At 34.9% G+C, this 27,537-nt stretch overlaps 1 protein-coding gene and 1 long non-coding RNA gene across 24 annotated transcripts in view; one reads left to right on the forward strand and one right to left on the reverse strand.

Annotated features, from left to right (window-relative positions):
- The window catches only part of LOC127518393 (uncharacterized), a 52,803-nt gene extending 26,687 nt beyond the window's left edge, over positions 1-26,116 (forward strand). The window contains exon 5 of the long non-coding RNA XR_007931548.1: positions 25,984-26,116. This is a non-coding gene — a long non-coding RNA (uncharacterized LOC127518393). The remainder of the gene's footprint in view (positions 1-25,983) is intronic.
- The window catches only part of LOC127518388 (uncharacterized), a 31,748-nt gene that overhangs the window by 3,739 nt on the left and 472 nt on the right, over positions 1-27,537 (reverse strand). Inside the window, exons 2-8 of one of the 23 annotated variants that reach the window (XM_051904987.1) lie at positions 27,255-27,491; positions 26,293-26,579; positions 7,395-7,453; positions 6,980-7,270; positions 2,197-2,316; positions 1,799-1,839; positions 26-1,668 (exon numbers count right to left, since the gene is read on the reverse strand). In XM_051904987.1, coding sequence (XP_051760947.1) covers positions 26-206 — 181 coding nt within the window. In that variant the 5' untranslated portion in view covers positions 207-1,668; positions 1,799-1,839; positions 2,197-2,316; ... (2 more) ...; positions 26,293-26,579; positions 27,255-27,491. Of the gene's footprint in view, positions 1-25; positions 1,669-1,798; positions 1,840-2,196; positions 2,317-2,466; positions 2,758-2,885; positions 3,228-3,470; positions 3,853-4,442; positions 6,035-6,145; positions 6,820-6,979; positions 7,271-7,394; positions 7,737-7,876; positions 8,079-8,223; positions 8,499-15,880; positions 16,634-16,761; positions 16,788-16,868; positions 16,953-25,539; positions 26,106-26,233; positions 26,580-27,254; positions 27,492-27,537 lie in introns of those variants that run through there. The other 22 variants (XM_051904990.1, XR_007931542.1, XM_051904986.1 and 19 more) reach the window with 22 other exon arrangements.

Consider the following 27,537-nt stretch of genomic DNA (forward strand, 5'->3'; position numbering starts at 1 on the left):
TATCACTTGGTTAAGTGAGACTCACCGATAGTGTGGAATCGGGAACAAAATCCACACATCAGAATAAAGATTTTAAAAGGTGTAAATGGCATGATGATTCTTCTTTCCAGTGTCTCGGATAAAATGATGCAGTCTGAAGAGTTTGAAGAAACAACTAGCCAGTAAATTTTAATGGGCGGTGCAAAATTCAGAAATCTGTCTGTCATAGAAAACAACCAGCATGTGAATTTTAAACAAAATGTTCTTGCAGAGAGTTACTTTACTAGCACTAATTGTTTTTTATTTTTTTATGAACAAATGTCTAAAAATCTAACTCACAAGAAAGAAAACATACTTTTTTAAATCTTCTGTTTGTTCTTGGTTTAAATAGATCTAATAAACACATTTTAGGTCATCTTGCATCAATAAAATAAGACATGTTTGAAAATCTAAATATTATTTTTAGACTAGTCTGGTTTGCACCATTCGCTAATTTCCTGTTCAGGAAATGTTTTTCTAAACTGAACTATCTTGAGGTTTCTCTCAGGCGCAAATCTGTGATCTGAAATGTGATCTAAACTCACAACCTCGCCAACTTTATTGAGGAGGTCTATTTTTGAAACTCGTTTTTTTATAGGCACCTTCAAATCTACAAACATTTCCACTGTCATTGCCCATGTAAAAATGATTAATTTCATTAACCCATTGTTACTGAAAGTAATTATAATCATTATAATTTAATTAAACAATAAATGTCAATATTACCATTAATATTACTGCCTTGCTCTCTGGGGGTTTTATAAGGCACTAGTCTTTGTTCAGCTTTGAAACAATATGATTTTGCCCATAAAAATGCAATTAATACAATGTACAAAATAGAATTGAATAGAACCAGAAATAAATTAAAAGAATTTTAAAAATAAATAAAATAAATAAAAACTTAATATTAGACATTTTTTTAACTTTTATTTCGTGTTCCTGTTCTGAGTGTTTGTCTGAGGTGATCATAGTTAGACAAGAGGTATAAGAAACATTGTTTTTTAATTTATTGAAGCGTCGCCTTCACACAGAGTAATTTCAAATGTGCCTGACAACATTTCATTTCTCAAAATTAGCAATAGAAATAACTTTTTAAAGACTTTGGTGCACGTAGGGATTCAATCATTTTACATTTATTTTTATGAATGTCTCATAGTTTAGAATTCTTGCAATTAAGTATTTTTCTTTTTGCATTCTTACTTTTAGTTTAAATATTTGTAGCTTTTTCCATACCAGGAAATACGTTGCTAGATTTAACACAGTTGTGTGTCATGAAACCACATGGAGGTTTCTTTCTGGTATGCAAGCATATTAATTCAAGTCTGATTACTCAGATGATGTTTGTTGCATTTGTTTTCTCCCATGCAAATGAAACCCAAAGACCTGTTGCTTACAGAGAGAGCACACTCACGACACAATCTCACTTGAGCATAAAACAAGATTTATTACTCTTAATTCATTCCTAATATACCAAAATAATGCATGACTAGCTTATTATTAATACAAGGTTCATTTGATGTTTTCAATTCCATTCAATAATACTTTTTTTTTTTTTTAAAGGAAATAGGCTACAAGATTCTGTACAGGAATTTCCAAAGTGAAAGCTCACTGTGCTGAATAGATGACTGTAGTACTGCAGTCCAACATATCCTGTAGATGTTGAGATATACAAGCTTAAAGAGTGTACTTTTACTGTAAATCACAAATAAATCATATATCATTAGCATCAAAATGACATTCTGTAATGTTCTGTAATGAGAGAAGGGGTTTCATAGCTGACCTCTGAACTGGCATGACTGATTTTACACCAGCTGTCAGCTCCTGGAAAAATAATCATAGTCACAGATTTAGCTTAGATTTGTCATTGTAAAGAACACACAGAGGTTAATGTGCAATATTAATGTGCAGATAACCAATGTCTCTTTAAGCCAAGCCAGATGATTTAGCAGCCATTTTATTAACTATTTGCTATATGTATGCAAAAAGTTATACAAGTACAGTAGGCTATAATAACAATGTCAGTGACAAAATGACAATGTCTCTATAAAAAGGCATTTAGCTTTTTTAACTGAATGGCGGGACATCCATTCAGCTGCCATATTGAGCGTCACAATTTGTCCCATTCACTTTTCTATGGAGCATCTTCTCCTTCTTTTACTGTCTCTGAGATCAGCTCACCTGTTTTTCGCTGACGTTTAAAAACTAGAAGTCCCAGCGTCAGAATCAGCACACAGCCAGTGACAACACACGCCACGACGATCCCCATCTGTAGATGACTGTCCTGTGTCATGATGTCTTCTGCAGAAACATAATTACACCAACACTGACCAGTGTCATGACTACACAGTGACAAATCACTATTTGTTTGCTAGTAGGCTGAAAATATATGATCTTATTCTAAGGTGAAAAATACTGTATATTAATTTGTTAGAGTTTCTGTTGATGTACTTGGAGCATTAGTAGTTGATGAGGAAAGACTGATTGTTATAGGGGCCAGAGCTCTGAGTTCATTCTCAGTAAAAACTGCACACTGCCAGTGCAGCGGCTCTGTTTCATATCTGGATAGATTCACTGTGAGCTGTAACTTGTTTTCAGTCATAATTTGCTGTTTTTCCAGCACTCCTCTGTTCCCCTCCATCCTGAGCCAGACCAGCGTCACTGAATCAGTCACTTCAGAAACTTCACAGGTAAGAATCACTGACTGATTCCTCAACACACCATCAGGGGGCTCCACCGAGACTGAAATCAACAACAACATCAATGACTTTTTAAATGCACTGAACAAATGCTCTGATGATCAAATGTAACTAAAAAATCAATGTATTTATTATTATTATTGATTGACTGATTGATTGATTTTTGCAAACCTCTGATGGTTCGTAGCATTGTGGTTGTGTAGGGAATCTTTTGATCATTTGTAATACACCTGTATGTCCCACTATAATTAAAGTTCACAGGTGAGATGTGAAAGATAAAAAGTTGACTATTGAAAATGGTTGAAGAAAGTCTTCCTGGTTTAATTGGTCCTTTTACTTGAACTTCTCCTCCTTTTTCAACTGCTATCAGATCAATGATCTGTGAATCAGGCCTCGGCTCCCAGGTCCATTTCCATCTCTCGTATGTCTTTTTAGACTTGCAGACCAGTGATACGTCACTATTATTAGAGCTTTGTCTGTAAATTGTATTATTATTATTTCCAGTAAATGAATCTAAAAAGACAATAGGTAATATGGTGAATTTCAGTGAATACATCTCAGTTACTACATTTCAGTTTTAAACATATTTCTGAAAAGCTTTAACAATAAAGCTTTTTTTATTTGAAAAATTGCTCATTTTGCTTATTATTAATTATGTTAATTACATCAACTTACAGTATTCTTAATTAAAATATTATTCATTATCATTATTATTTAGGCATACACCACAGATTTAATATAAAAGAATATACTTACTTGAACTGACAGTAAGCGTGTAATTCCTAACAGTTTTTACTCTTCCATCTTCCATCAATCTACAGTAATATTCCCCTTTATTGTGTTCATCAACGGTGTGTAAGATGATGTAGGCAGAGTTGTTGTACAGTAGAGTGGTGTTGGATGTTTGTTGTCCGTCTTTCTCCCACTGCAATGTTGAGGATTCAGGCAGGAAAGAGACCTCACATCGCAAAGACACATCAATGCCACGCTGAACTTTGGGAGATGGAGTATTAGAACCAGTGTGAGAAATGTATATCTTTCTTACATTTATAACAAAATTTACTGTTACTTTTAAATATTTTTGCTGTATGGAAACTCAACCAACCTCCCTTTTGAGCAGTTTTATTCAGTGGATATTCTGTGTAGAATGAAAAACGATTACAACAATTACATATAAGAAACCTTGCATGACAAAATCCACAAACTTCGCTAGTACATCAGCTGAGGAATTTGCACAAATACAATATTTGTTCAGCAGCATTTTCAAAACATTTGAACAAAAAGAGGTTTATAAATAAAACATTGTTTTGGATTGTCAGGTTGTTAATTACTGACATTGACACAGACATGTCGGTCATGTCATGTTCAACTCCAGTAGATTTCTGTGGCTGTGAGAGTGTATGAGTGATATTTCTGGACTAACATTTTTTAAAAATCTTTTACTGTAGTTAATTTTTTTTTAATTAAACTGTTTTATACATCTTTAAATAGATTTTTAATTTAAATTTGATTACAGTGAAGATAATGGAAGATTACTGTTTAAAATGATGATTAAGATTATTTTTAAATAGTTTGAACATGATTAAATCATTCCATAATTTATCAATTTCTAATGAATGTTTGTGTTGTGTAGAGTACAATCAACAGATAGCAAAAGAGAAAATAATTAAAATATTTTGACAGAATGTTTTTCCTTTTGTTATAATCACTTGGTTAAGGGAGACTCACCGATAGCGTGGAATCGGGAACAAAATCCACACATCAAAATAAAGATTTTAAAAGGTGTAAGTGGCATGATGATTCTTCTTTCCAGTGTCTCAGATAAAATGATGCAGTTTGAAGAATCAACTAGCCAGTAAATTTTAATGGGCGGTGCAAAATTCAGAAATCTGTCTTTCATAGAAAACAACCAGCACATGTTAATTTTAAACAAAATGTTCTTGCAGAGAGATACTGTACTATCTAGCACTAATTTATTTTTTTTTTAATGAACAAATGTCTAAAAATCTAACTCACAAGAAAGAAAACATGCTTTTTTTTTCTTTTTTTTTTTTTTTTAAATCTTCTGTTTGTTCTTGGTTTAAATAGATCTAATAAACACATTTTAGGTCATCTTGCATCAATAAAATAAGACATGTTTGAAAATCCAAATATTATTTTTAGACTAGTCTGGTTTGCACGATTCGCTAATTTCCTGTTCAGGAAATGTTTTTCTAAACTGAACTATCTTGAGGTTTCTCTCAGGCGCAAATCTGTGATCTGAAGTGTGATCTAAACTCACAGCCTCGCCAACTTTATTGAGGTCGTCTATTTTTGAAACTCAGTTTCTTTGTAGGCACCTTCGAATCTACAAACATTTCCACTGTCATTGCCCATGTAAAAATGATTAATTTCATTAACCCATTGTTACTGAAAGAAATTATAATCATAATTTAATTAAACAATAAATGTCAATATTATCATTAATATTACTGCCTTGCTCTCTGGGGGTTTTATAAGGCACTAGTCTTTGTTAAGCTTTGAAACTATGATTTTGCCCATAAAAAAAGCAATTAATAAAATTTACAAAATAGAATTGAATAGAACCAGAAATAAAATTAAAAAAAAAAAAAAAAAAAAATTAGACAGTTTTTGAACTTTTATTTCATGTTCCTGTTCTGAGTGTTGGTCTGAGGTGATTATAGTTAGACAAGAGGTATAAGAAACATTGTTTAATTTATTGAAACGTCGCCTTCACACAGAGTAATTTCAAATGTGCCTGACACCATTTCATTTCTCAAAATTAGCAATAGAAATAACTTTTTAAAGGCTTTGGTGTACATAGGGAATGTAATCATTTTGCATTTATTTTTTATGAATGTCTCATAGTTTAAGATTCTTGCAAATTAAGTATTTTTCTTTTTGCATTCTTACTTTTAGTTGAAATATTTTTAGTTTTTTTCCATACCAGGAAATACGTTGCTCGATTTAACACCGTGGTGTGTCATGAAACCACATGGAGGTTTCTTTCTGGTATGCAAGCATATTAATTCAAGTCTGATTACTCAGATGATGTTTGTTGCATTTGTTTTCTCCCATGCAAATGAAACCCAGACCTGTTGCTTACAGAGAGAGCACACTCACGACACAATCTCACTTTAGCAGGAAAACAAGATTTATTACTCTCCATTCATTCCTAATATACCAAAATAATGAATGACTAGCTTATTATTAATACAAGATTCATTTGAGGTTTTCAATTCCATTCAATAACACCAGGTAAGTGGGTTGGGATATGGAATAACTTGGTACAGCTTATCTGTGAATGATGCAGTCCTTGTTTCCTTTCAGGAGATCCAGTAACAAACAAGCATGGAGACGACAGAGAGCAGGGGATGCAGAGACCCAGGACTGCTGGTGGGAACAACTGGCGAGTAGAACACAGGTAAGACGGTCGTGGAGCTTGACAAAGACATTGTGCTTATCCATAGACACTGTGCTTGCCATTGACAAGACCCGACAGTGAGTGAAGTGTGTGAGGACCTTATGAATGGTGTAGAAGATGACTTGCAGCTGGTGGTGAACAGTGATTGGAAATGGAGTGCAGGTGAGGAACCAGAGGGATGCTGGGAAGTGGAGTCCAGGGAAGGTGAGACAGACAGTGACGGTGACATTTAGCTTAGATTTGTCATTGTAAAGAACACACAGAGGTTAAAGTGCAATATTAATGTGCAGATAAGCCAATGTCTCTTTAAGCCAAGTCAGTTGATTTAGCAGCCATTTTATTAACTATTTGCTATATGTATGCAAAAAGTTATACAAGTACAGTAGGCTATAATGACAATGTCAGTGACAAAATGACAATGTCTCTATAAAAAGGCATTTAGCTTTTATAACTGAATGGCGGGACATCCATTCAGCTGCCATATTGAGCGTCACAATTTGTCCCATTCATTTTTCTATGGAGCATCTTCTCCTTCTTTTACTGTCTCTGAGATCAGCTCACCTGTTTTTCGCTGACATTTAAAAACTAGAAGTCCCAGCGTCAGAATCAGCACACAGCCAGTGACAACACACGCCACGACGATCCCCATCTGTAGATGACTGTCCTGTGTCATGATGTCTTCTGCAGAAACATAATTACACCAACACTGACCAGTGTCATGACTACACAGTGACAAATCACTATTTGTTTGCTAGTAGGCTGAAATTATACAATCTTATTCTGAGTTAAGGTGAAAAATACTGTATATTAATATTATTTGTTAGAGTTTCTGTTGATGTACTTGGAGCATTAGTAGTTGATGAGGAAAGACTGATTGTTATAGGGGCCAGAGCTCTGAGTTCATTCTCAGTAAAAACTGCACACTGCCAGTGCAGCGGCTCTGTTTCATATCTGGATAGATTCACTGTGAGCTGTAACTTGTTTTCAGTCATAATTTGCTGTTTTTCCAGCACTCCTCTGTTCCCCTCCATCCTGAGCCAGACCAGCGTCACTGAATCAGTCACTTCAGAAACTTCACAGGTAAGAATCACTGACTGATTCCTCAACACACCATCAGGGGGCTCCACTGAGACTGAAATCAACAACAACATCAATGACTTTTTAAATGCACTGAACAAATGTACTGATAATCAAATGTAGCTGAAAAATCAATGTATTTATTATTATTATTGATTGACTGATTAATATTTGCAAACCTCTGATGGTTCTTAGCATTGTGGTTGTGTAGGGAATCTTTTGATCATTTGTAATACACCTGTATGTCCCACTATAATTAAAGTTCACAGGTGAGATGTGAAAGATAAAAAGTTGACTATTGAAAATGGTTGAAGAAAGTCTTCCTGGTTTAATTGGTCCTTTTACTTGAACGTCTCCTCCTTTTTCAACTGCTATCAGATCAATGATCTGTGAATCAGGCCTCGGCTCCCAGGTCCATTTCCATCTTTCATACTTCTTGACAGACTTGCAGACCAGTGATACGTCACTATTATTAGAGCTTTGTCTGTAAATTGTATTATTATTATTTCCAGTAAATGAATCTAAAAAGACAATAGGTAACATGGTCAATTTCAGTGAATACATCTCAGTTATTACTTACAGTATTCTTAATTAAAATATTATTCATTATCATTATTATTTAGACATACACCACAGATTTAATATAAAAGAATATACTTACTTGAACTGACAGTAAGCGTGTGAATCCTAACAGTTTTTACTCTTCCATCTTCCATCAATCTACAGTAATATTTCCCTTCATTCTTTTCATCAACGGTGTGTAAGATGATGTAGGCAGAGTTGTTGTACAGTAGAGTGGTGTTGGATGTTTGTTGTCCGTCTTTCTCCCACTGCAATGTTGAGGATTCAGGCAGGAAAGAGACCTCACATCGCAAAGACACATCAACGCCACGCTGGGGAGATGAAGTATTAGAACCGGCTTGAGAAATGCTGTATATCTTTCTTACATTTATGACAAAATTTACTGTTACTTTTAAAATATTTTTGCTGTATGGAAACTCAACCAACCTTCCTTTTGGGCAGTTTTAATCGGTGGATATTCTGTGTAGAATGAAAAACAATTACAACAATTACATATAAGAAACCTTGCAGGACAAAACCCACAAACTTCGCTAGTACATCGGCTGAGGAATTTGCACAAATACAATATTTGTTCAGCAGCATTTTCAAAACATTTGAACAAAAAGAGGTTTATAAATAAAACATTGTTTTGGATTGTCAGGTTGTTAATTACTGACATTGACACAGACACGTCGGTCATGTCATGTTCAACTCCAGTAGATTTCTGTGGCTGTGAGTGTATGAGTGTTATTTCTGGACTAGCATTTTTTAAAAATCTTTTACTTTAGGTCATTTTTTTTAATTAAACTGTTTTATACATCTTTAAATAGATATTTAAATTTGATTATAATGAAAGATTACTGTATAAATGATAATGATTAAAATGATTTTTAAATAGTTTGAGCATTATTAAATCATTCCATAATTGATCAATTTCTAATTAGTATGTATGTTGTGTACACTGTAAAAAAAATAAATTGTAAAAAAAATGGTCAATGACTGTCAGCTACGGCTGCCAAACAAAAACCTTAAAATTAAAGTAAAATATTCTAATTTAAATAAAGTGTAAAAAACTTTAACAGAAATTTTCATTAAATTCTTTTTGCAGAAAAACACTGTTATTTTGCAGGTATTCCTTGAATTATTACAATAAAACACTTTCACTGCAAAACATAATATATATAAATATGGTCAAATTACTTTCAGCAAAGGCTGCAAAACAAAGTCTGTAAAATAAATGTAAAATATCCTAATTTAAATAAAGTGCAAAACACTCTTACAAAAAAAAACACTGTTGTTTTACAGATAGATCCTGAATTGTCACTAACAAAACACAGTGACTGTAGAATGTGAATCTCTTGCATTTAACCAGAAAGAGCGCACATGAATGATCATAACTATATGTCAACTATATGAAACATGCAGTATAACCTCAGTGTTTTTTGGCTCATTCTGGACTGAAGCACAGGATCTACTCTCCAGCACAATGGTGACCCACAAAACACACGATACAGAAACCCTTTAAAGCCCAACAGAACATGAAACACTAACAGATCTCTCAAGATCTCAGCATCTTTACTTATTACAGTCCAGACTTTATTTCATATTAGAGTTCTTATTGAGAATTAACAGAGGTTTAGATGTTGATGTTTTATTGAATAAAATAGTAAAGTTTGAAGTCACCATTCTGGTGGTCAGTGCTTGCTTTAGTTGGGCTCTTGACACTTGATTTTTTTTTTTTTTTTAAACTGTGTTTCTGATATATGTTTGTCATAGCAAAAAAAAAAAAAACAGATCAGATGAGGTCACTTGAGTGTCTGGTTCACTAATACCACAGTCTGGACTCTGTCTAAATTGTTTAATATTTGTTGTAATTTCACATGCCAACACTATTGCAGTGCTGTGACACTATAAACAATTTTATTAAATCATTATGCAGAAAATGTTTTGTCATGGTCAGACAGACTCACACAGACACCAAGAATCACTGTATGAATCTCAACAATGGTGACAATAAAAAAAAATAAGAAACAAGCTATTAATGTCACAACAAAAGCTTTGTTGATTGTCACCATTGTTGAGATTCATATGTTGATTATTGATGTCTCTGTGCTTTAAAAAAAAAAAAAGAAGGCTTAAAACAATTTTTATTTTTAATTTAAAAAAAATCAGAATATCAGGTAATAATATAATTCCACGATATCACAAGACTACAGAAAATCATATGAAATTTGACACAGTCATATCAGTGAATCTGGCCACTTCACGATAACTACATCATCAAAAAACAGCCAAAAATCATCTGATTTGAGTTTTTTCTGAACTTTTTTGCTTTAACAAACACACATTAGAAACACACAAAGTTAAACAAACAGTTAAAGCAGCCAGATAAAAACTAACATGATAAAATCAAGGGTCAAGAGCTCAACTAAAGCAAATGTCACCTCCATAATGCTGAGATCTTGAGAGATCTGTTAGTGTTTCATATTCTGTTGTTGCCAGTCATTTGAATCAAATCAGGAAATACCTGTAAAATAAAATAATATTTTTAACATTTAAAGAAAATTTATGTTAAAGTTTTTTGCACTTTATTTAAATTAGGATATTTTACTTTAATTTTATGGTCTTTGTTTGGCAGCCACTGGTGCCAGTCATTGTAATATTTTTTAAAGTGAAGGTTTTTGATTGTAATAATTCAGGAAATGCCTGTAAAATAACAGTGTTTTGCAGTTTATTTAAATTAGGATATTTTACTTTAATTCTGCAGGGGTTTTTTTTTTTTTTTTTTTTTTTTTGGCTGCCATTCATTTGACCGTTTTATCATTTAACTGTTTTGTTACTGTTTAATTACTGATTATGTTTGTAATTTTACATACATTTGTTTGTAATTTAAGAAAACAGACAAAATACTGTATAAAAAATACAGTAAAATATCTGTAAAAAATATGAGAATTACTGTTATTTTTCATTAGTCATAATACTTAAAATAACAGCCGAGATGTTAATTTACATATGTTGTTTGTAATTTTACAGAGTTTTGACTATAATTTAAAATAAAAGAAAATAACCGTAAAAATAATCAGTTATTTTCCGTAAAATTAGGAATTTTTTTTACAGTGTAGAGTACAATCAACAGATAGCAAAAGAGAAAATAATTAAAATATCTTGACAGAATATTTTTCTTGTTCTTTCCAGTGTCTCGGATAAAATGATGCAGTCTGAAGAGTTTGAAGAATCAACTAGCCAGTAAATTTTAATGGGCGGTGCAAAATTCTGAAATCTGTCTGTCATAGAAAACAACCAGCATGTGAATTTTAAACAAAATGTTCATGCAGAGAGTTACTGTACTATCGAGCACTAATTTATTTATATTTTTATGAACAAATGTCTAAAAATCTAACTCATAAGAAAGAAATCATGTTTTTTGAAATCTTCTGTTTGTTCATGGTTTAAACCAGTGGCGCCTGCAGCCGTACGGCACTGTGCGTACCATAAGAGGGCGCTAATTAATGCCGTTCTTATTTTTTAAATAATTTTTAAATTGATTATTAAAATCTATCTGCGTACACTCATGACATATAAGAGAGCAAGACAGAATGAGAATAAATAAAGGTGTGCGTTTGTGTGTTGTAAAGTCAAATGTGTGAATGTGCGTGCATGGGTGGGCATGGGGGATATGGGTGAAAAGAAATCTGATTGGCTAGTTTAGTTTCGTTGTTTTTTCCACACGTGAAAAATGACGTTACAGATAGTTAATGTTTAAAAACGGACTCAAAATGAGTAAACACTCTCTAAAACAGCTAAATTCGATTGAAATATTTACAAAAAGGCCTAAAACTATTGAGTAGGGATGGAGAAATGAAGCCTCTTAAATCTTTGAAGCTTTTTTTCTAAATGTTTCGGCAAAGGTTTCAAAGCATCAAGAGTGTCGAAAACAGCGCCATCTTGTGGCAAGTAAAATTAACAGCAGCCATAAACCTGAGTGCGCAGTTCCGTTGTTTTATTCATTAAGGACAAATAAAAGCCTGACGACGCTAAATGTGTTTAGTTTTCTGATAATATAATTCACATATTAAAGTCTGGCAATAAATAAAATGGATCAACAAAAACAATAATTATAATAATACTAATAATACCTACTGAGTTGTTTGAGGCAAGTAAATTGTACTGTTTTAATACTGTTTATGTGACAGAACATATGATGATGTAATGTAGGCTACAGGCTTATATATTCAAAAATGTTAGTAAAAGGACTTGAACTTCCATATAGTAGGCTAATGGTCTGGGTTCAAACATTCTGACACACAAAATGAAGCATTCACGTGACTGGAAACAATGTAAGGCTTCATTTTTCGTTAATCACATGTTTCTCTGAAAACAATATGCACATTTCGGGACAAAGCCGCTCAGAGATAACGTAAAAAAACAAAACAAAACAAAAAATTCGCCAAGCATCTATCTACACAAGCACACCAGCACACCAGAGACGGTCATGATGTGGAGTTCTTTTAAGGTTTGGGGGACGTTATTTGGCGGACCTTCACAGAACATTCAGGAAGTTCTCTGAACGTTTAGGGAACCATATTTTCCCTGCTGCCCTTGTCAAAAAATTGAATGGAAAATTAGAGCTAAATTGACCAACAAAAGTGGCTGTTCAAACAAAAACTATTTTTTTTAAATGTCTCACAAAAAAAAAAAAAAAAAAAAAAAAAGCTCTTTACAGGTATTTTCTGGATTATTATTATAAAGCCTTTTCTTTAAAATGCGAATCACTTGCAGTAAGTCTTTAGCTGACAACAGCACATGCATGAGCTAACGCAACTACTGTATCACTGCATCAGCAACTACACAGTTACTGTCTTTAAATAAAGCAACATGCAGCATAACATCAGTGTTTCTGGCTCATCACTGACTGAAGCACAGGCTCTACTCTCCAGCACAATGGTAACCTCAGAAAACTCAGATAACAGAAACAGAACATTAAACACTTACAGATCTCTCTAGATCTCAGCATCTTCACTTATTACAAACCACTCTGATTTTATTTCTTCTATTCTTCTATTACCCTTAATGTTTTATCTTTTAAACGTTTTATCTTTCTCCAATTGTTGTAGCTGTGTGTTTCTAAAGCACATTTATTACACAAAAAAAAAAAAAAAAAAAAAAAATCTGATTTGGTTGCTCATTGTTGATGATTTTATCATCATATAGTGGCTTTATTTACTGATCTCTGAATATTGTATTTCTTTCATGTCATTGTAGTCCTATGAAAATGCATAAAAAATGTTCTGGGAACGTTACTAAATAATGTCCTTAACACAGTGGGGTCGTTCTGAGAACGTAAAATTTCTAGCAGGGTAACCTGTCACCTTGTAACATTCCCAGAACGTTCAGAGACGGTCACGATGTGGAGTTCTTTTAAGGGTTGGGGGACGTTATTTGGTGGACCTTCAGGGAACATTCAGGACGTTCTGGGAATGTTTAGGGGACTATTACTATAGGACGTTCTGTTAACTTCCCAAATGTCCTCTTTGTAACGTTCTCGCGCGACCATAAAATAACCAAAATAAAACGTCCCCCTAAACTCATATCGGGAATGTTATTAAATGACCAACAGAGGACCGTGTGGGAACGTTCTGATAATGTTCCAAATATCCTCTTTGTAATGTTCTTTTTTGACCATAAAATAACCGAAATGGAATGTCCCCTTAAAGTCATATAAAGAACCTTGAACTGCAGCACTTTCATTACCAAAATAGGACGTTTTAGGAACGTCCCGAATGTTCTGTAAAGGTTCGGAATTTTCGTCACCTTTAGAGAACTTTTAGGGAACGTTGCGCAAGGTCCTTTGCCCATTAATGGGCAAAGCTTACCAGTATCAAGTTCTCCCTCTTGGTTAGACCTACTGTATCACCCTGCACATTCACAAAGTGCATTGATGCTGCCTTGGCTTCTTTGAGACTCCAAGGCATTCGTATACTCAGTTACATTGCTGATTGTTTCATTTTGAGTATGTTGGAAGAGGTAACGGTTCGACATCGAGATGTCGTTCTTGCACAAGATGTCATTCTTGGTGTGCTTGTGTTAAGGTTGAGACTAAATGCAAAAAAGAGTGACTCTCCAGGTCAGAGGACAATTTTCTGGGGGTGGTATGGTTTCTCCTGCTCGAGTCGACTCCATCGTTGTGCTGCTCACATGAACAGCGCCGGCCAATACTGAGCTGCCGTTCTGATGTAGAACCTGGAACCGCTGAACATAAACAGTGTACGAGAATACACAGAAGAGATCTTGTTGATTAAAGTTGTTGTTTTTGGGGACAAAAAGTATTCTCATCACTTCATAACATTAAAGTTGAACCACTGCAGTCACATTGACTTTTTTTAATGATGTCTTTAGTACCTTTTCTTGAAAGTGGTGGTTAAATTGCTGTCTATGGACAAGCCACATACTTCTCAGATTTTATAAAAAAATAATTTTAATTTGTGTTCCGAAGATGGTCGAAGGTCTTACGGTTGTGGAACGACGTGAGAGTGAGTAATTAATGACAGAATTTTAATTTTTGGGTGAATTAACCCTTTAAGCTAATTCCCAACTAAAATGCAACCTGCACTGACATATCTTAAAATATGTCAGTGCCATTGTTTTGTCTCAAAAAACAAAGCATTAATGTTTTTTTTTTTTCTAAGGCACGTTTATAAAAGCTACTTAAATGTCCTAATTGAACTAAGGCCTAATCCTGGCTTAATCTAAGCCCTGTCTGTAAAACCAGCCCTATATTTTTCCCCCTCTTTTATAAAGTTGTGGAAACGCTATCATGGATTTTTACTTTTGATATTGGAGCAAATGGGACTACAAAAATTATATTTGCTGTCATCTCCTGTTCACCACTATTGAAGATTACCCAGTTATGATGAACCACTTCTGGGAACCTAGGAAATGTGAAAAGGGTCCATTACATAAATAACAAACCTTGCCAGGCAAAACCCACAAACTTTGCTAGTGTCACGAGTTGGTCCACAAACGGAGAGTAACCGCAAGCAGTGTATTTATTAATAAAGAAGAAAAACACTCAGGACCACTAGGAACATGCTGGAGAACAGAAAACCAATGATTTCTGATGCTGTTCTTTAAACAATTTATTTTGATTCAACACCATTGTATCAGGTCTCTGGTTTAAATGTGATTGATTCATGTTAAATTGACTTGAAACGATTACTCTTTGACTTAACTTGATGTTTTCATATAGAAATAACATGCATGTTTCAATCAAGTAACCCAACCAGGAGTTAATCAAACAGGATTTTTACTTCCCATCATGCTTTGCAAAGTGGCTGAACTGAGAGAGTAAATGTTGAAATAAAGTGTTATTTTAAGCAGTTTTTAGCAAGATGAGAAAATGGAGTGTCTTTTTAATGGTTACTGTTCTATTATGTTGGTATTTTAAAGTTTCTGTTATCTTTACGGTTTTGGGGTTACCATTGTGGTGAAGTGTAGAGCATGTGCTTGGGTTGAGGACCTGCTAACAAAAATTAAAGTTCTTTTAATAATAAAAAACTCTTTTGGGCATGCTTTGGATGTAACAAAACCATCTTCTGTCTAATGCCTAACAATAAAAGTCTTTACAAAGTAAAGATTTTCTTAAAGTATTGTTCTTAGATAGTGTTTGTGAAAATGAATCTTGAATGTTTTAACTAAATAAAATAATAAATTAAACTGAGTTACTTATTTTATTTTTTGTTTGATATTAATTTTAGGATAATTGAACAATAGTTTTGGAAAAATTAAGAATGTTAACCTGATTCAACTAAATGGCATTGAATTAACCTTATGTAATAAACTTAAGTTTACTGAAATAAATAATGTTAATTAAATGCAACATAACACAGTTACGTGGAACCTGTTGACTTAAAAAAGTTAAGTAAATCCAACGTATAATTTTTTTGAGTGTATGAACTGATGAGAACAAACCAAGAACTGAGCCAAACAGAGGAATATAATTATTATTATTATTTTAAGAACATAATAGCTCAGGCTGGTAATTACGACACACTCATGGACAAAGCATGATTGCTCTTTTTCTCACTTCAGTATTCAGTCATAGCACCAATTTTTATTTTTTTATTTTTTTTTTGGAAACACGTAACACTGTGCATTATGGGAAATTTAGTTAAATTTGCAGCATTAACAAAATACACAACAATAATTACACAAGATAATGAGGGGTAAAACAAGTCACAAGACTGATCAATCAATAAGAAACCATAGCAACCAAATACACAGAGACTAAACACAACTAAATAAACAAATCCCAAAGAACCAAACACAGACAATATGCCTACGTGACAACAGGCTTCTTTTTATTAATATTTCACTGTTTAAAATGGTTGCTTGCAACTCAATATATTTTCATTCTAACTTTTGGTTAGTTGAAACATTTGTTGCAGTTTTCCACAACAGGAAATACTGTACTATATTTAACACAGCTGTGTGTTCTGAAACCACAATGAGGTTTTGATCTGGCATGCAATTATATTGATCAACACTCAGAGATAGTGTTGGTGTTAGATTTTTGGTTTCCTAATGCAAATGAAACCTAAAGACCCTTTGCTTACAGAGAGAGCATACCCAATATGCACTTGAACATAGAAAATGCTTCATTATTAGACTTAAGTAATTTTTAATAGGCTATACCAAAATAATGAATGACTAGAAAGCTATTATTAACACAAAATTAATTTGGTGTTTTCATTTCCATTTAATAATAAAATGGAATAAAGTTCTATACAAGAATTTCCAGTGTGAATGCTCACTGTGCTTTAATAGTCGAGTAGATGACTGTAGAATTCCTGTCCAACACCTGTAGATATTGAGATATACAAGCTTAAAGAGTGTACTTACTGTACATAAATCACAAACATATAACACATCATTAGCAAATCAAAATTATATTCTGAAATGTTTATGAAAAAGGCTTTTATAGCTGACCTTTGAACTCGCATGTTTGTCAGCTCCTGAAAAAATAAATCAAATTCATAGATTTAACACACTATAAAGAACACACAGAGGTTAATGTGAACTTCGATCTGCCTCACCCTGACTAGATCCTGCTACCGTTACTGAAGCATAATGGATGTCCTCATCTTCTTGTGATTTTAATCCAGTGACGTGACCTTCATCTAGTGAAGCAATATCTCTCATTTCAAATCTCATTGCAATAATGAAAACATGTATGGACACAGACACATAAAACATGCAAAACATTTTAAGATATGAATTAAAGTTTAAATTTGAAACATGCACTGTAGTTATTTATAATGGCTTATACTACGGGCTGTTGAATGCTCAAATCTGATTGGTTGACCAACGTTCTAAGGTGTGCAATTATTTTCAGGGAAACACACGGTAGTTCTAGCAGGTCTTGGTCGCATTGCAGTTCCATATCACTTAGTCAAATGTTTTCAGTTACAGTGGGTACGGAAAGTATTCAGACCCCCTTAAATTTTTCACTCTTTGTTATATTGCAGCCATTTGCTAAAATCATTTGTTCATTTTTTTTCCTCATTAATGTACACACAGCACCCCATATTGACAGAAAAACACAGAATTGTTGACATTTTTGCAGATTTATTAAAAAAGAAAAACTGAAATATCACATGGTCCTAAGTATTCAGACCCTTTGCTCAGTATTTAGTAGAAGCACCCTTTTGATCTAATACAGCCATGAGTCTTTTTGGGAAAGATGCAACAAGTTTTTCACACCTGGATTTGGGGATCCTCTGCCATTGCTCCTTGCAGATCCTCTCCAGTTCTGTCAGGTTGGATGGTAAACGTTGGTGGACAGCCATTTTTAGGTCTCTCCAGAGATGCTCAATTGGGTTTAAGTCAGGGCTCTGGCTGGGCCATTCAAGAACAGTCACGGAGTTGTTGTGAAGCCACTCCTTTGTTATTTTAGCTGTGTGCTTAGGGTCATTGTCTTGTTGGAAGGTAAACCTTCGGCCCAGTCTGAGGTCCTGAGCACTCTGGAGAAGGTTTTCGTCCAGGATATCCCTGTACTTGGCCGCATTCATCTTTCCCTCGATTGCAAACAGTCGTCCTGTCCCTGCAGCTGAAAAACACCCCCACAGCATGATGCTGCCACCACCATGCTTCACTGTTGGGACTGTATTGGACAGGTGATGAGCAGTGCCTGGTTTTCTCCACACATACCGCTTAGAATTAAGGCCAAAAAGTTCTATCTTGGTCTCATCAGACCAGAGAATCTTATTTCTCACCATCTTGGAGTCCTTCAGGTGTTTTTTCATGTGTCTTGCACTGAGGAGAGGCTTCTGTCGGGCCACTCTGCCATAAAGCTCCGACTGGTGGAGGGCTGCAGTGACGGTTGACTTTCTACAACTTTCTCCCATCTCCCGACTGCATCTCTGGAGCTCAGCCACAGTGATCTTTGGGTCTTCTTTACTTCTCTCACCAAGGCTCTTCTCCCCCGATAGCTCAGTTTGGCCGGACGGCCAGCTCTAGGAAGGGTTCTGGTCGTCCCAAACGTCTTCCATTTAAGGATTATGGAGGCCACTGTGCTCTTAGGAACCTTAAGTGCAGCAGAATTTATTTGTAACCTTGGCCAGATCTGTGCCTTGCCACAATTCTGTCTCTGAGCTCTTCAGACAGTTCCTTTGACCTCATGATTCTCATTTGCTCTGACATGCACTGTGAGCTGTAAGGTCTTATATAGACAGGTGTGTGGCTTCCCTAATCAAGTCCAATCAGTATAATCAAACACAGCTGGACTCAAATGAAGGTGTAGAACCATCTCAAGGATGATCAGAAGAAATGGACAGCACCTGAGTTAAATATACGAGTGTCACGGCAAAGGGTCTGAATACTTAGGACCATGTGATATTTCAGTTTTTCTTTTTTAATAAATCTGCAAAAATGTCAACAATTCTGTGTTTTTCTGTCAATATGGGGTGCTGTGTGTACATTAATGAGGAAAAAAAAATTAAATTAATTGATTTTAGGAAATGGCTGCAGTATAACAAAGAGTGAAAAATTTAAGGGGGTCTGAATACTTTCCGTACCCACTGTATTTCACTAGGTCCTTACAGCCTACAACCGCAAAAGAAACAAAACCCACAACGACACTAACCAAGCAAATAAATATAGTAAACAATAGGATGAAAACGACAAATTATTGTCATGCTTTTTGCCGCAAAATATGTTTTATTGTGTCCTGAAAGCGCATATTCTCTCACGCTCTCTCTCTTTCAAACGAACACACGTACTGTATAGTATGGACACACACTCGCACAGAAACATTTTGTCAGCACTGCTCTGATGAATTAATCAGTAAAATAGTTTAGCAACTTAAAAGATACATGGTTTACCAACTGTGCGGTTCTTGAGGTAGATAAACTTATAGTTTCGCTATTAGTAGAGACACTGCTGCCGTTAGAGACATCTCAAATACATTAATAACTGTATCAACGGTATTATTCTGCTATCAAGGCTCAAGCCTTCGTTACTAGTTCTGAAACTGACGTTTTGGAATTAGCAGCGGAGGTTTGGGTTGAGATGCCGTAAGAAATTAGTCCTACACACGAGTGTTTTAAGGACAAAAACCTGTCAAATGTCTTGAAATATACAACATTGGAAAAGTGTCTTGAGGTGTGGTAACCGTAGTATAAACGGAATAATTGACTCTGGGCCATTGCATTCTTAGAAAATAATGCACGGTGCATTACCACCTCGGGTGTGCATTATTTTCTAAGAATTCAACGGGCCCTCATCAATTATTCCTTATAAAGTTCTCAAAAATCTCAGTTTTCATTACATCATTTTCTCTTTTTTTTTCTCCTCATCAAGAGAATGCCCAGATAGCATGGTGACATTGATATTATTTTGAGTTTTGATCCAAACCATCATTTTGGTTTAAATTGACATTTCAATGTTTAATGTATGTTGGATCAACATTGAAATTTTGATGAAAGCCGACAACACACATGGGTGGAGACAGTGACATTGAACTAGCAGTGATTTGTAGTTGATGACCACAAGATCATGCAGGCATGTGTCTCTGCAGAACACTAGTGGGTGTTTCTCAATCAGTGGGGCGTTTTCTAACCACGATGGGCTTTTACCTGGTTTGCTCTAATCCACTGGGGACTTGGTTTAGGGGTAGGCCTTCATAATTTTAGCAAGTCCGAGCCTGCGTCTCAATGTGCATACTATCCATCCTAATAGTATGTGACATTAGTAATACTCAATGCTATTTAGGGTGGATAGGGTGGATAGTATGCACATTGGGATGCAGGGCAAGTCTGTTGAAAAATGGTTGAAAAACATCCATTGTTGTTTGAAATTGGACACTGATTGGTAAACGCCCATTTTGGTTTTGCATGTGCACTTCTCAGTAGTCTAATCAATTCCTCCTCATAAGAGAGAAAACACAGGTGCAGCCTAGTTGTGTTGTTTGTTGAACCACCTGACTTCTCTGGGTTTCAAACAAAGGTGCATTTTTCTTATTATTTCTACGTTCTTTTGTTTGTTTGTTCTTTTTTTGTGCTTGTTATTTGCATTTCATTTATTGTTACTGAATCTAATAAGATATATTAGATTCATATATATCTAATATATATATATGATTAGCTGCTTCAGGTGTGTTTAATTAGGGCTGGAGATAAACTCGGGTGGAAAGTTTCAGAAAGGAGGTTAAGTGAGAACTCTGAGTATGTTAACCCTGAAATGAGGGAAACTCTGGGTTTTCCGTTTCAGAATGGGAGGTATGTCAAACCCGAGAAAGCAGGTGTAGCGAATCAGTACAGGTATTTAATTAATTTATGGGTGAAATATATGAATATAATAAATCATAAAGCTTTATGATTAATTATAATACATATACCGACCCGAGAGGGAATTATACATATATTGTGAATTAATTACAACGAATTATAATCAATCACATATATGATTAGTTCTGGTTTGATAATAATTTAGAGAAACTATTAGTTTGTCCAGCAAACCGTTAGCTCCTCATAGCCGATTATAAAAGGAAGGTTTTTCTCTGGCCACGAGAAAGACTTCCTATTCTAGCATCAATGCGTAAAGCAAGGATACTGGATCGAAACGTTAAAGTGACCTGGGTTTGTTGCATGAGCAAAAAAAACAATCGAGCATGAATATAATGTATTTAATATATGAAACTACGGATACAGAGACTATACTACTAGACATACACAAACAATACACATATATGGAAAACGAAAGTAAAGTCAAGAAAACAGAGGTGATCAAAGGAATGGCAACTTACTAACAGTTAAAACCTTTGAGAGCCAGCAAGGAAACTCAGCTTACACATCGAGCTTAAAACGCTTTGGAAAGAATGGTTCTATACTTGCATAGGTTCAGGTGCTGTGGTCGTTTCGTGTTTCTGCAGGAGTTTCGGTGCGTGCGGCTGAAGCGATTGGTCCTTTTCCGAGAAGGTGTTCTTCGGCGGGATTTTCAAACAAGGGTTTAACTTAAGAGTAAGATAACCGGAAAAGAAAGAAAAAGAGTCCGTCTCCTAGGCGATGAAGAGTGAAGACTTAGGGCGACGGATGAAGAGGGTTTGACAAAGAAACTTGTTGCCAAAAGATGGTCGTCCCGAAGAGAGGGGGCGCGTGATGGAAGCGCGGTCGCCGAGACGTCCGGGAGAGACGTGTGTTAAGTGGCGAGAGACAATCGAGAGACAATGAGAGATGCGTGTCGTTGTGTTTTAAGGACAACAGGCCAGAACGCCTCCTGGGATACATCAGCCAATGATGAGGGTGCGATTTTGGCGGGCAAACTCTTTCTTTGTCTCCATTTATGACCTAATTTGCATGGTTTACGAAGTGTCCGATCTGAGTACATTTTCTTCAAAGTACCATTGAAAATAGAAGAATGCATTTTACAGTCATGTGACATACATTTTCAATTAGAGCATAACGAAAGCTTTACAATGAGACCAAACTTGTCAGATGGCAAAGACATAAAAGGTGAGATACAGTTTATACTTGAGTTTTATCGTTTAGAAGAAAACTAATACAACTACAGTCATAGCTAAGCTTATATACTAGGGATAAATACATGCACCTTTAAATACAGCGACGGGTACATATTGGCACAGTCATATTTGGAGGATAAATGTACATTCACAATCTCCATGCGTGTTTGTGAGTGTCTGTATGTGTGTGTGTATTGGGGTTGTGGCCAGTGTCTGTGACCATATGTCCTTTAGTCCCACCAGGGTGACTCTTTGAAGTCTCTGGAGCTGGTGAGAATATGTTCTGTTTTTCTTTCCTGGGGTAACAAAGGTGCCAATGGGGCAATTGGTCCCGGACTTGCCGGAGCCGATTCGTGATTTACATGCACAGTTCAGGAGGCTAAAAGCATTCTGAAATGTCCAAAGTTGATTGACTAGCCGGATCTATCCAGACGCTACACAGGTTAAGTCAAGCCTGTTTCTGAAAGAGAGGTAACTTATACTCAGAGTCAGTTACCATGGTAACTTACTCTGTGAACCTAACCTGCTCCTGACCAGGTTATCCTTCGGTAAAGCCAGAGTTTCTTTCGTTCTCCTCCCCCTTTTTAAAGTGCAAGCAATGTTTAAATAATTCATTAATTCATTCATGCTGCAAAAATGCTTTTCTTACTGAGTAATTTGCTTTAAAAATTCTTAAATCAGGATGCATTTTCTATATAAGAAAATTATACAGTATAAGATATTTAGTTTTGGTTTCTGGGGGATCTAAATTAAGTGTATTTTACTTAAGTAAAATTATCTGCCAGTGTGGTAATAAAAATAATCTTAATGCAAACGGAAAACAAGATTATTGGGAGTGTCTATTACTAAGTGCAAATTTACACTAGCTCTGCCCACCAATGTCACACAAGGTTAAAAACTAGGAGCATGACTAACGGCTTCAGTGGTGTAGGTACTTTACTTTATACTTTATTTGTCCCTGTTAAGGGAAAATTGTCTTGGGCAATACAGGTGAAGCTGCACAACAAGACACCCACATCAATAAGATATCCACACAGTCATGTCCTTTGAATTAGAGTTCAACAGCCTTGTAGCCAACGGAACAAAAGAATTTCTATAGCGGTTGTATCTAAACCTTGCAGTACGGAACTGTCGACTAAATGGAAGTAGTTCAAATTCAGGATAAAGCACATAAGATGGGTCCAGAGTCATTTTCTTGCCTGTTTAAAAGCAGTTTTTTTGAATATAGACTGAAGATTGGGGTAAACCCCCAGACCAACCTCTTTCATTGCGATATGCACCAGCTGATTCAACTGTGATCTATAGGTAACTGTCAAATTACCAAACCAGGCAGCTATACCATACAATAAGATGGATTCAATACAGGCATCATAAAACAGCAACATGACTCTCTGAGTGACACCAAAAAGTCTGAGCCTCCGTAAAAAGTACATTTTTTTTGTTGCACCTTTCGACACAGATTATCCACATGCACTTCCCATGAAAGTTTATTATCGATAAGCAAAGCTAAAAGCAGTGCATCAGTGCATCATGTTTTTTAACAGTGCATCAGAAAGGCATTTATTTTCAATAAAAATGAAGAAAATGTTCTAAAAGTGGAAGAAAAGTGCCTAAAAAGTGTTTAATAATGATAAAAGTATTTATAATTTTAATAAATATAATCATTTACACTGTTGTTATTGCATCCTGTTAATGTACAACAATACTGAGGTGCAAATAGTATGTATCTGTCAGTATAAAGTATAAGTAACATCTAATTACTATTTATACTTATTGCAAAGAACTTGCAAAGTAAGAAAAATGCATTTCAATTATTATTAATAGGCCTATTTTACATTTTTTGTTGCCCGCCGTGAGATACCATGAAAATGAATATTAGTTCATTAACCTACCGTTCTGCCAGTTTTCACCTCTGAAATTATAACATTGATAAGAATTAAACTTTTATTGACTCTGAAGTATGCAGACGTCTTTTTGTTGGGTGCTGTTGCTATGGTGAATCGTAATATCGGAGCTCCTTTGATCATGGCTTTTCATAGTCGTGATGCACGCACTTAACTCCGAGTCAACCTACTCAGAGTCGATTGAACTAACTAAATTCAGCTGTTCTGAAACAGAAAACTCAGAGTTTCCCATCTCAGAGTAAGTCAACTCAGAGTTCACGTTTTAACTCAGAGTTGGTTGAACCTCCTTACTGAAACGGGCCCCGGATACCTTCCCGTAGTGTTACTGAAGTGTTGATAAATAGATTAAATATACATAATTTAACAGTATTATAAATATAGTTAGAATATTCCGTGTTTAGCTATTTATAAAAAGTGAATTATATTGTGTTTAGCATATTAACATTGTTGAATGTGACTATGTATGACAACTGAATTGACTTGCTCTTAAGTAACATCATGCTTTCTTTTTCAGATTTCAGAGAACCCAAAGGAAAAGAGGCAGTAGTCTGATGCAAGCCAGATTTTGAAAACTTGAGCCATTGGAACACTTGTATTTATGACACAAGACTTCTGAAAGTAATGTTATTTTTAAAGGTTAAAATGGTTTTGTCCTTTTTGCCCCACTCTTAAAGAATTTAATTTTCTATCTCTTTGTCATTGATTGTGTTAAAATGTCAAATAAAAAAAAACTGACTCTGCTGGAAAGGTGTCATTTATGTTTTAAAAGGTTTTCCCAAAACTTTGAAATGGTCAGAAATTTGAAGTAAAACCATTGAAGTATAGCTGAAATATGAATGTTGTTTAAAACATTATTTTATGTTGACATTTCAGTTCAATCAACATCACATTAACATTGATCAAACAATATTACAAGTAATTATTTTTGTTAATTTCAATATTGATTCAACAGCAGTGATGTAGAATCAACATCATAGTGTAACGTTGATTCGACAATATTACCATTGATTATTTTTGTAAATTTCAATGTTGCCTCAACATCAGTGATGAAGAATCAATCATAGTGTAATGTTGATTCAACAATATTACCATTGATAATTTTTTGTTAATTTCAATATTGATTCAATATAAGTGATGTAGAATCAATAGTGTAATGTTGATTCAATAGCATTACTTTTTTGTTTCAACATTAAATGCGGGTGCAAATGTGATATTGAACCAACATCACCTCATAATGATGATTCAATGATTTTATCATTGATTTATTGTTGAAATCTCAACATTGTTTCAATATTAACTGAGGGTGCAAAAGTGATGTTGAAAAAATATCACTTTATACTGCTGAATCAATAATATTACCATTGATTTTTGCTTGAAATCTCAACATTGCTTCAACATTAACTGAGAGTGCAAGAGTGATACTAAAGCAACATCACTTTGTAACGTTAATTCAATGTAATTAGCGTTGACGCATCAACATTGACTCAACATTGTTTCAATGATTACATGCTACCTGGGTGGTCTCAGCGGCAATACTAGTGTGCCCTTTAAGGCAAATCAGTTGGCTTGGCTGCCATTTTAGTAGCTATTTTCAAGTACAGCTGAATGGAATGGAAACAGCACAAAACCTGATAAAATCTGTTTCTTTCAGGCTCATCCAGCTAATAAGCATGCATGTACTAGAGTAGGCTACAAAAAACAGGCTAATGTCTCTTTAAAAAGGCAAATAGTTTTTTTAACAGTCGTCACATTCATTCGGCTGCCATACTGAGCGTCACAATTTGTCCCATTCACTTTTCTTTGGAGCATCTTCTACTTCTTTTACTGTCTCTGAGATCAGCTCACCTGTTTTTCGCTGACGTTTAAAAACTAGAAGTCCCAGCGTCAGAATCAGCACACAGCCAGTGACAACACACGACGATCACCATCTGTAGATGACTGTCCTGTGTCATGATGTCTTCTGCAGAAACATAATTACACCAACACTGACCAGTGTCATGACTACACACTGACAAATCACTATCTGTATGCTAGTAGGCTGAAATTATACAATCTTATTCTGAGTAAAGGTGAAAAATACTGTATATTAATATTATTTGTTAGAGTTTCTGTTGATGTACTTGGAGCATTAGTAGTTGATGAGGAAAGACTGATTGTTATAGGGGCCAGAGCTCTGAGTTTATTCTCAGTAAAAACTGCACACTGCCAGTGCAGCGGCTCTGTTTCATAGCTGGATAGATTCACTGTGAGCTGTAACTTGTTTTCAGTCATAATTTGCTGTTTTTCCAGCACTCCTCTGTTCCCCTCCATCCTGAGCCAGACCAGCGTCACTGAATCAGTCACTTCAGAAACTTCACAGGTAAGAATCACTGACTGATTCCTCAACACACCATCAGGGGGCTCCACTGAGACTGAAATCAACAACAACATCAATGACTTTTTAAATGCACTGAACAAATGTACTGATCATCAAATGTAGCTGAAAAATCAATGTATTTATTATTATTATTGATTGACTGATTGATTGATTTTTGCAAACCTCTGATGGTGTGTAGCATTGTGGTTGTGTAGGGAATCTTTTGATCATTTGGAATACACCTGTATGTCCCACTATAATTAAAGTTCACAGGTGAGATGTGAAAGATAAAAAGTTGATCATTGTAAGTGGTTGAAGAAAGTCTTCCTGGTTTAATTGGTCCTTTTACTAGAACTTCTCTTCCTTTTTCAACTGCTATCAGATCAATGATCTGTGAATCAGGCCTCGGCTCCCAGGTCAATTTCCATCTCTCGTACTTCTTGACAGACTTGCAGACCAGTGATACGTCGTCATCTCCTGTTCACCACTATTGAAGATTACCCAGTTATGATGAACCACTTCTGGGAACCTATAGGAAATGTGAAAAGGGTCCATTACATAAATAACAAACCTTGCCAGGCAAAACCCACAAACTTTGCTAGTGTCACGAGTTGGTCCACAAACGGAGAGTAACCGCAAGCAGTGTATTTATTAATAAAGAAGAAAAACACTCAGGATTCAACACTCACTAAAAATGAAGTATTATTTTTAGATAACATTTGTAAAAATTAATCTTGAATGTTTTCACTAAATAAAATAATCAATTAAACTGAATTACTTATTTTAATTTTTGTTTGATATTCATTTTAAGATAATTGAACTTAATAGTTTTGGACAAATTAAGAATGTTAACCTGATTCAACTAAATGGCATTGAATTAACCTTATGTCATAAACTTAAGTGTACTGAAATAAATAATGTTAATTAAATGCAACATAACATAGTTACGTTATTATTAGAGCTTTGTCTGTAAATTGTATTATTTCTATTGCATGAATCTGGAAAGACAATAGGTAACATGCTGAATTTCAGTGAATACATCTCAGTTAGTGCATTTCTCTGAAAAGCCCTGTCTTTAGGACTAAAGCTTTTTTTTTTTTTAATTTGTGATGACTTCTGCACTATTATTCTTACTGTAAAATATTATAGATCATTATTATGTAGACACAACACAACATCACCAAAAATATATAGGCCTACTTACTTGAACTGACAGTAAGCGTGTAATTCCTAACAGTTTTTACTCTTCCATCTTCCATCAATCTACAGTAATATTCCCCTTTATTGTGTTCATCAACGGTGTGTAAGATGATGTAGGCAGAGTTGTTGTACAGTAGAGTGGTGTTGGATGTTTGTTGTCCATCTCTCTCCCACCGCAATGTTGAGGATTCAGACAGGAAAGAGACCTCACATCGCAATGACACATCAACGCCACGCTGAACTTTAAGAGAAATTAAATTAAAACATAGTGAACAAATATGTGAGTC

Source organism: Ctenopharyngodon idella, chromosome 9 (assembly GCF_019924925.1).
Source record: "Ctenopharyngodon idella isolate HZGC_01 chromosome 9, HZGC01, whole genome shotgun sequence".
NCBI lineage: Eukaryota > Metazoa > Chordata > Actinopteri > Cypriniformes > Xenocyprididae > Ctenopharyngodon > Ctenopharyngodon idella.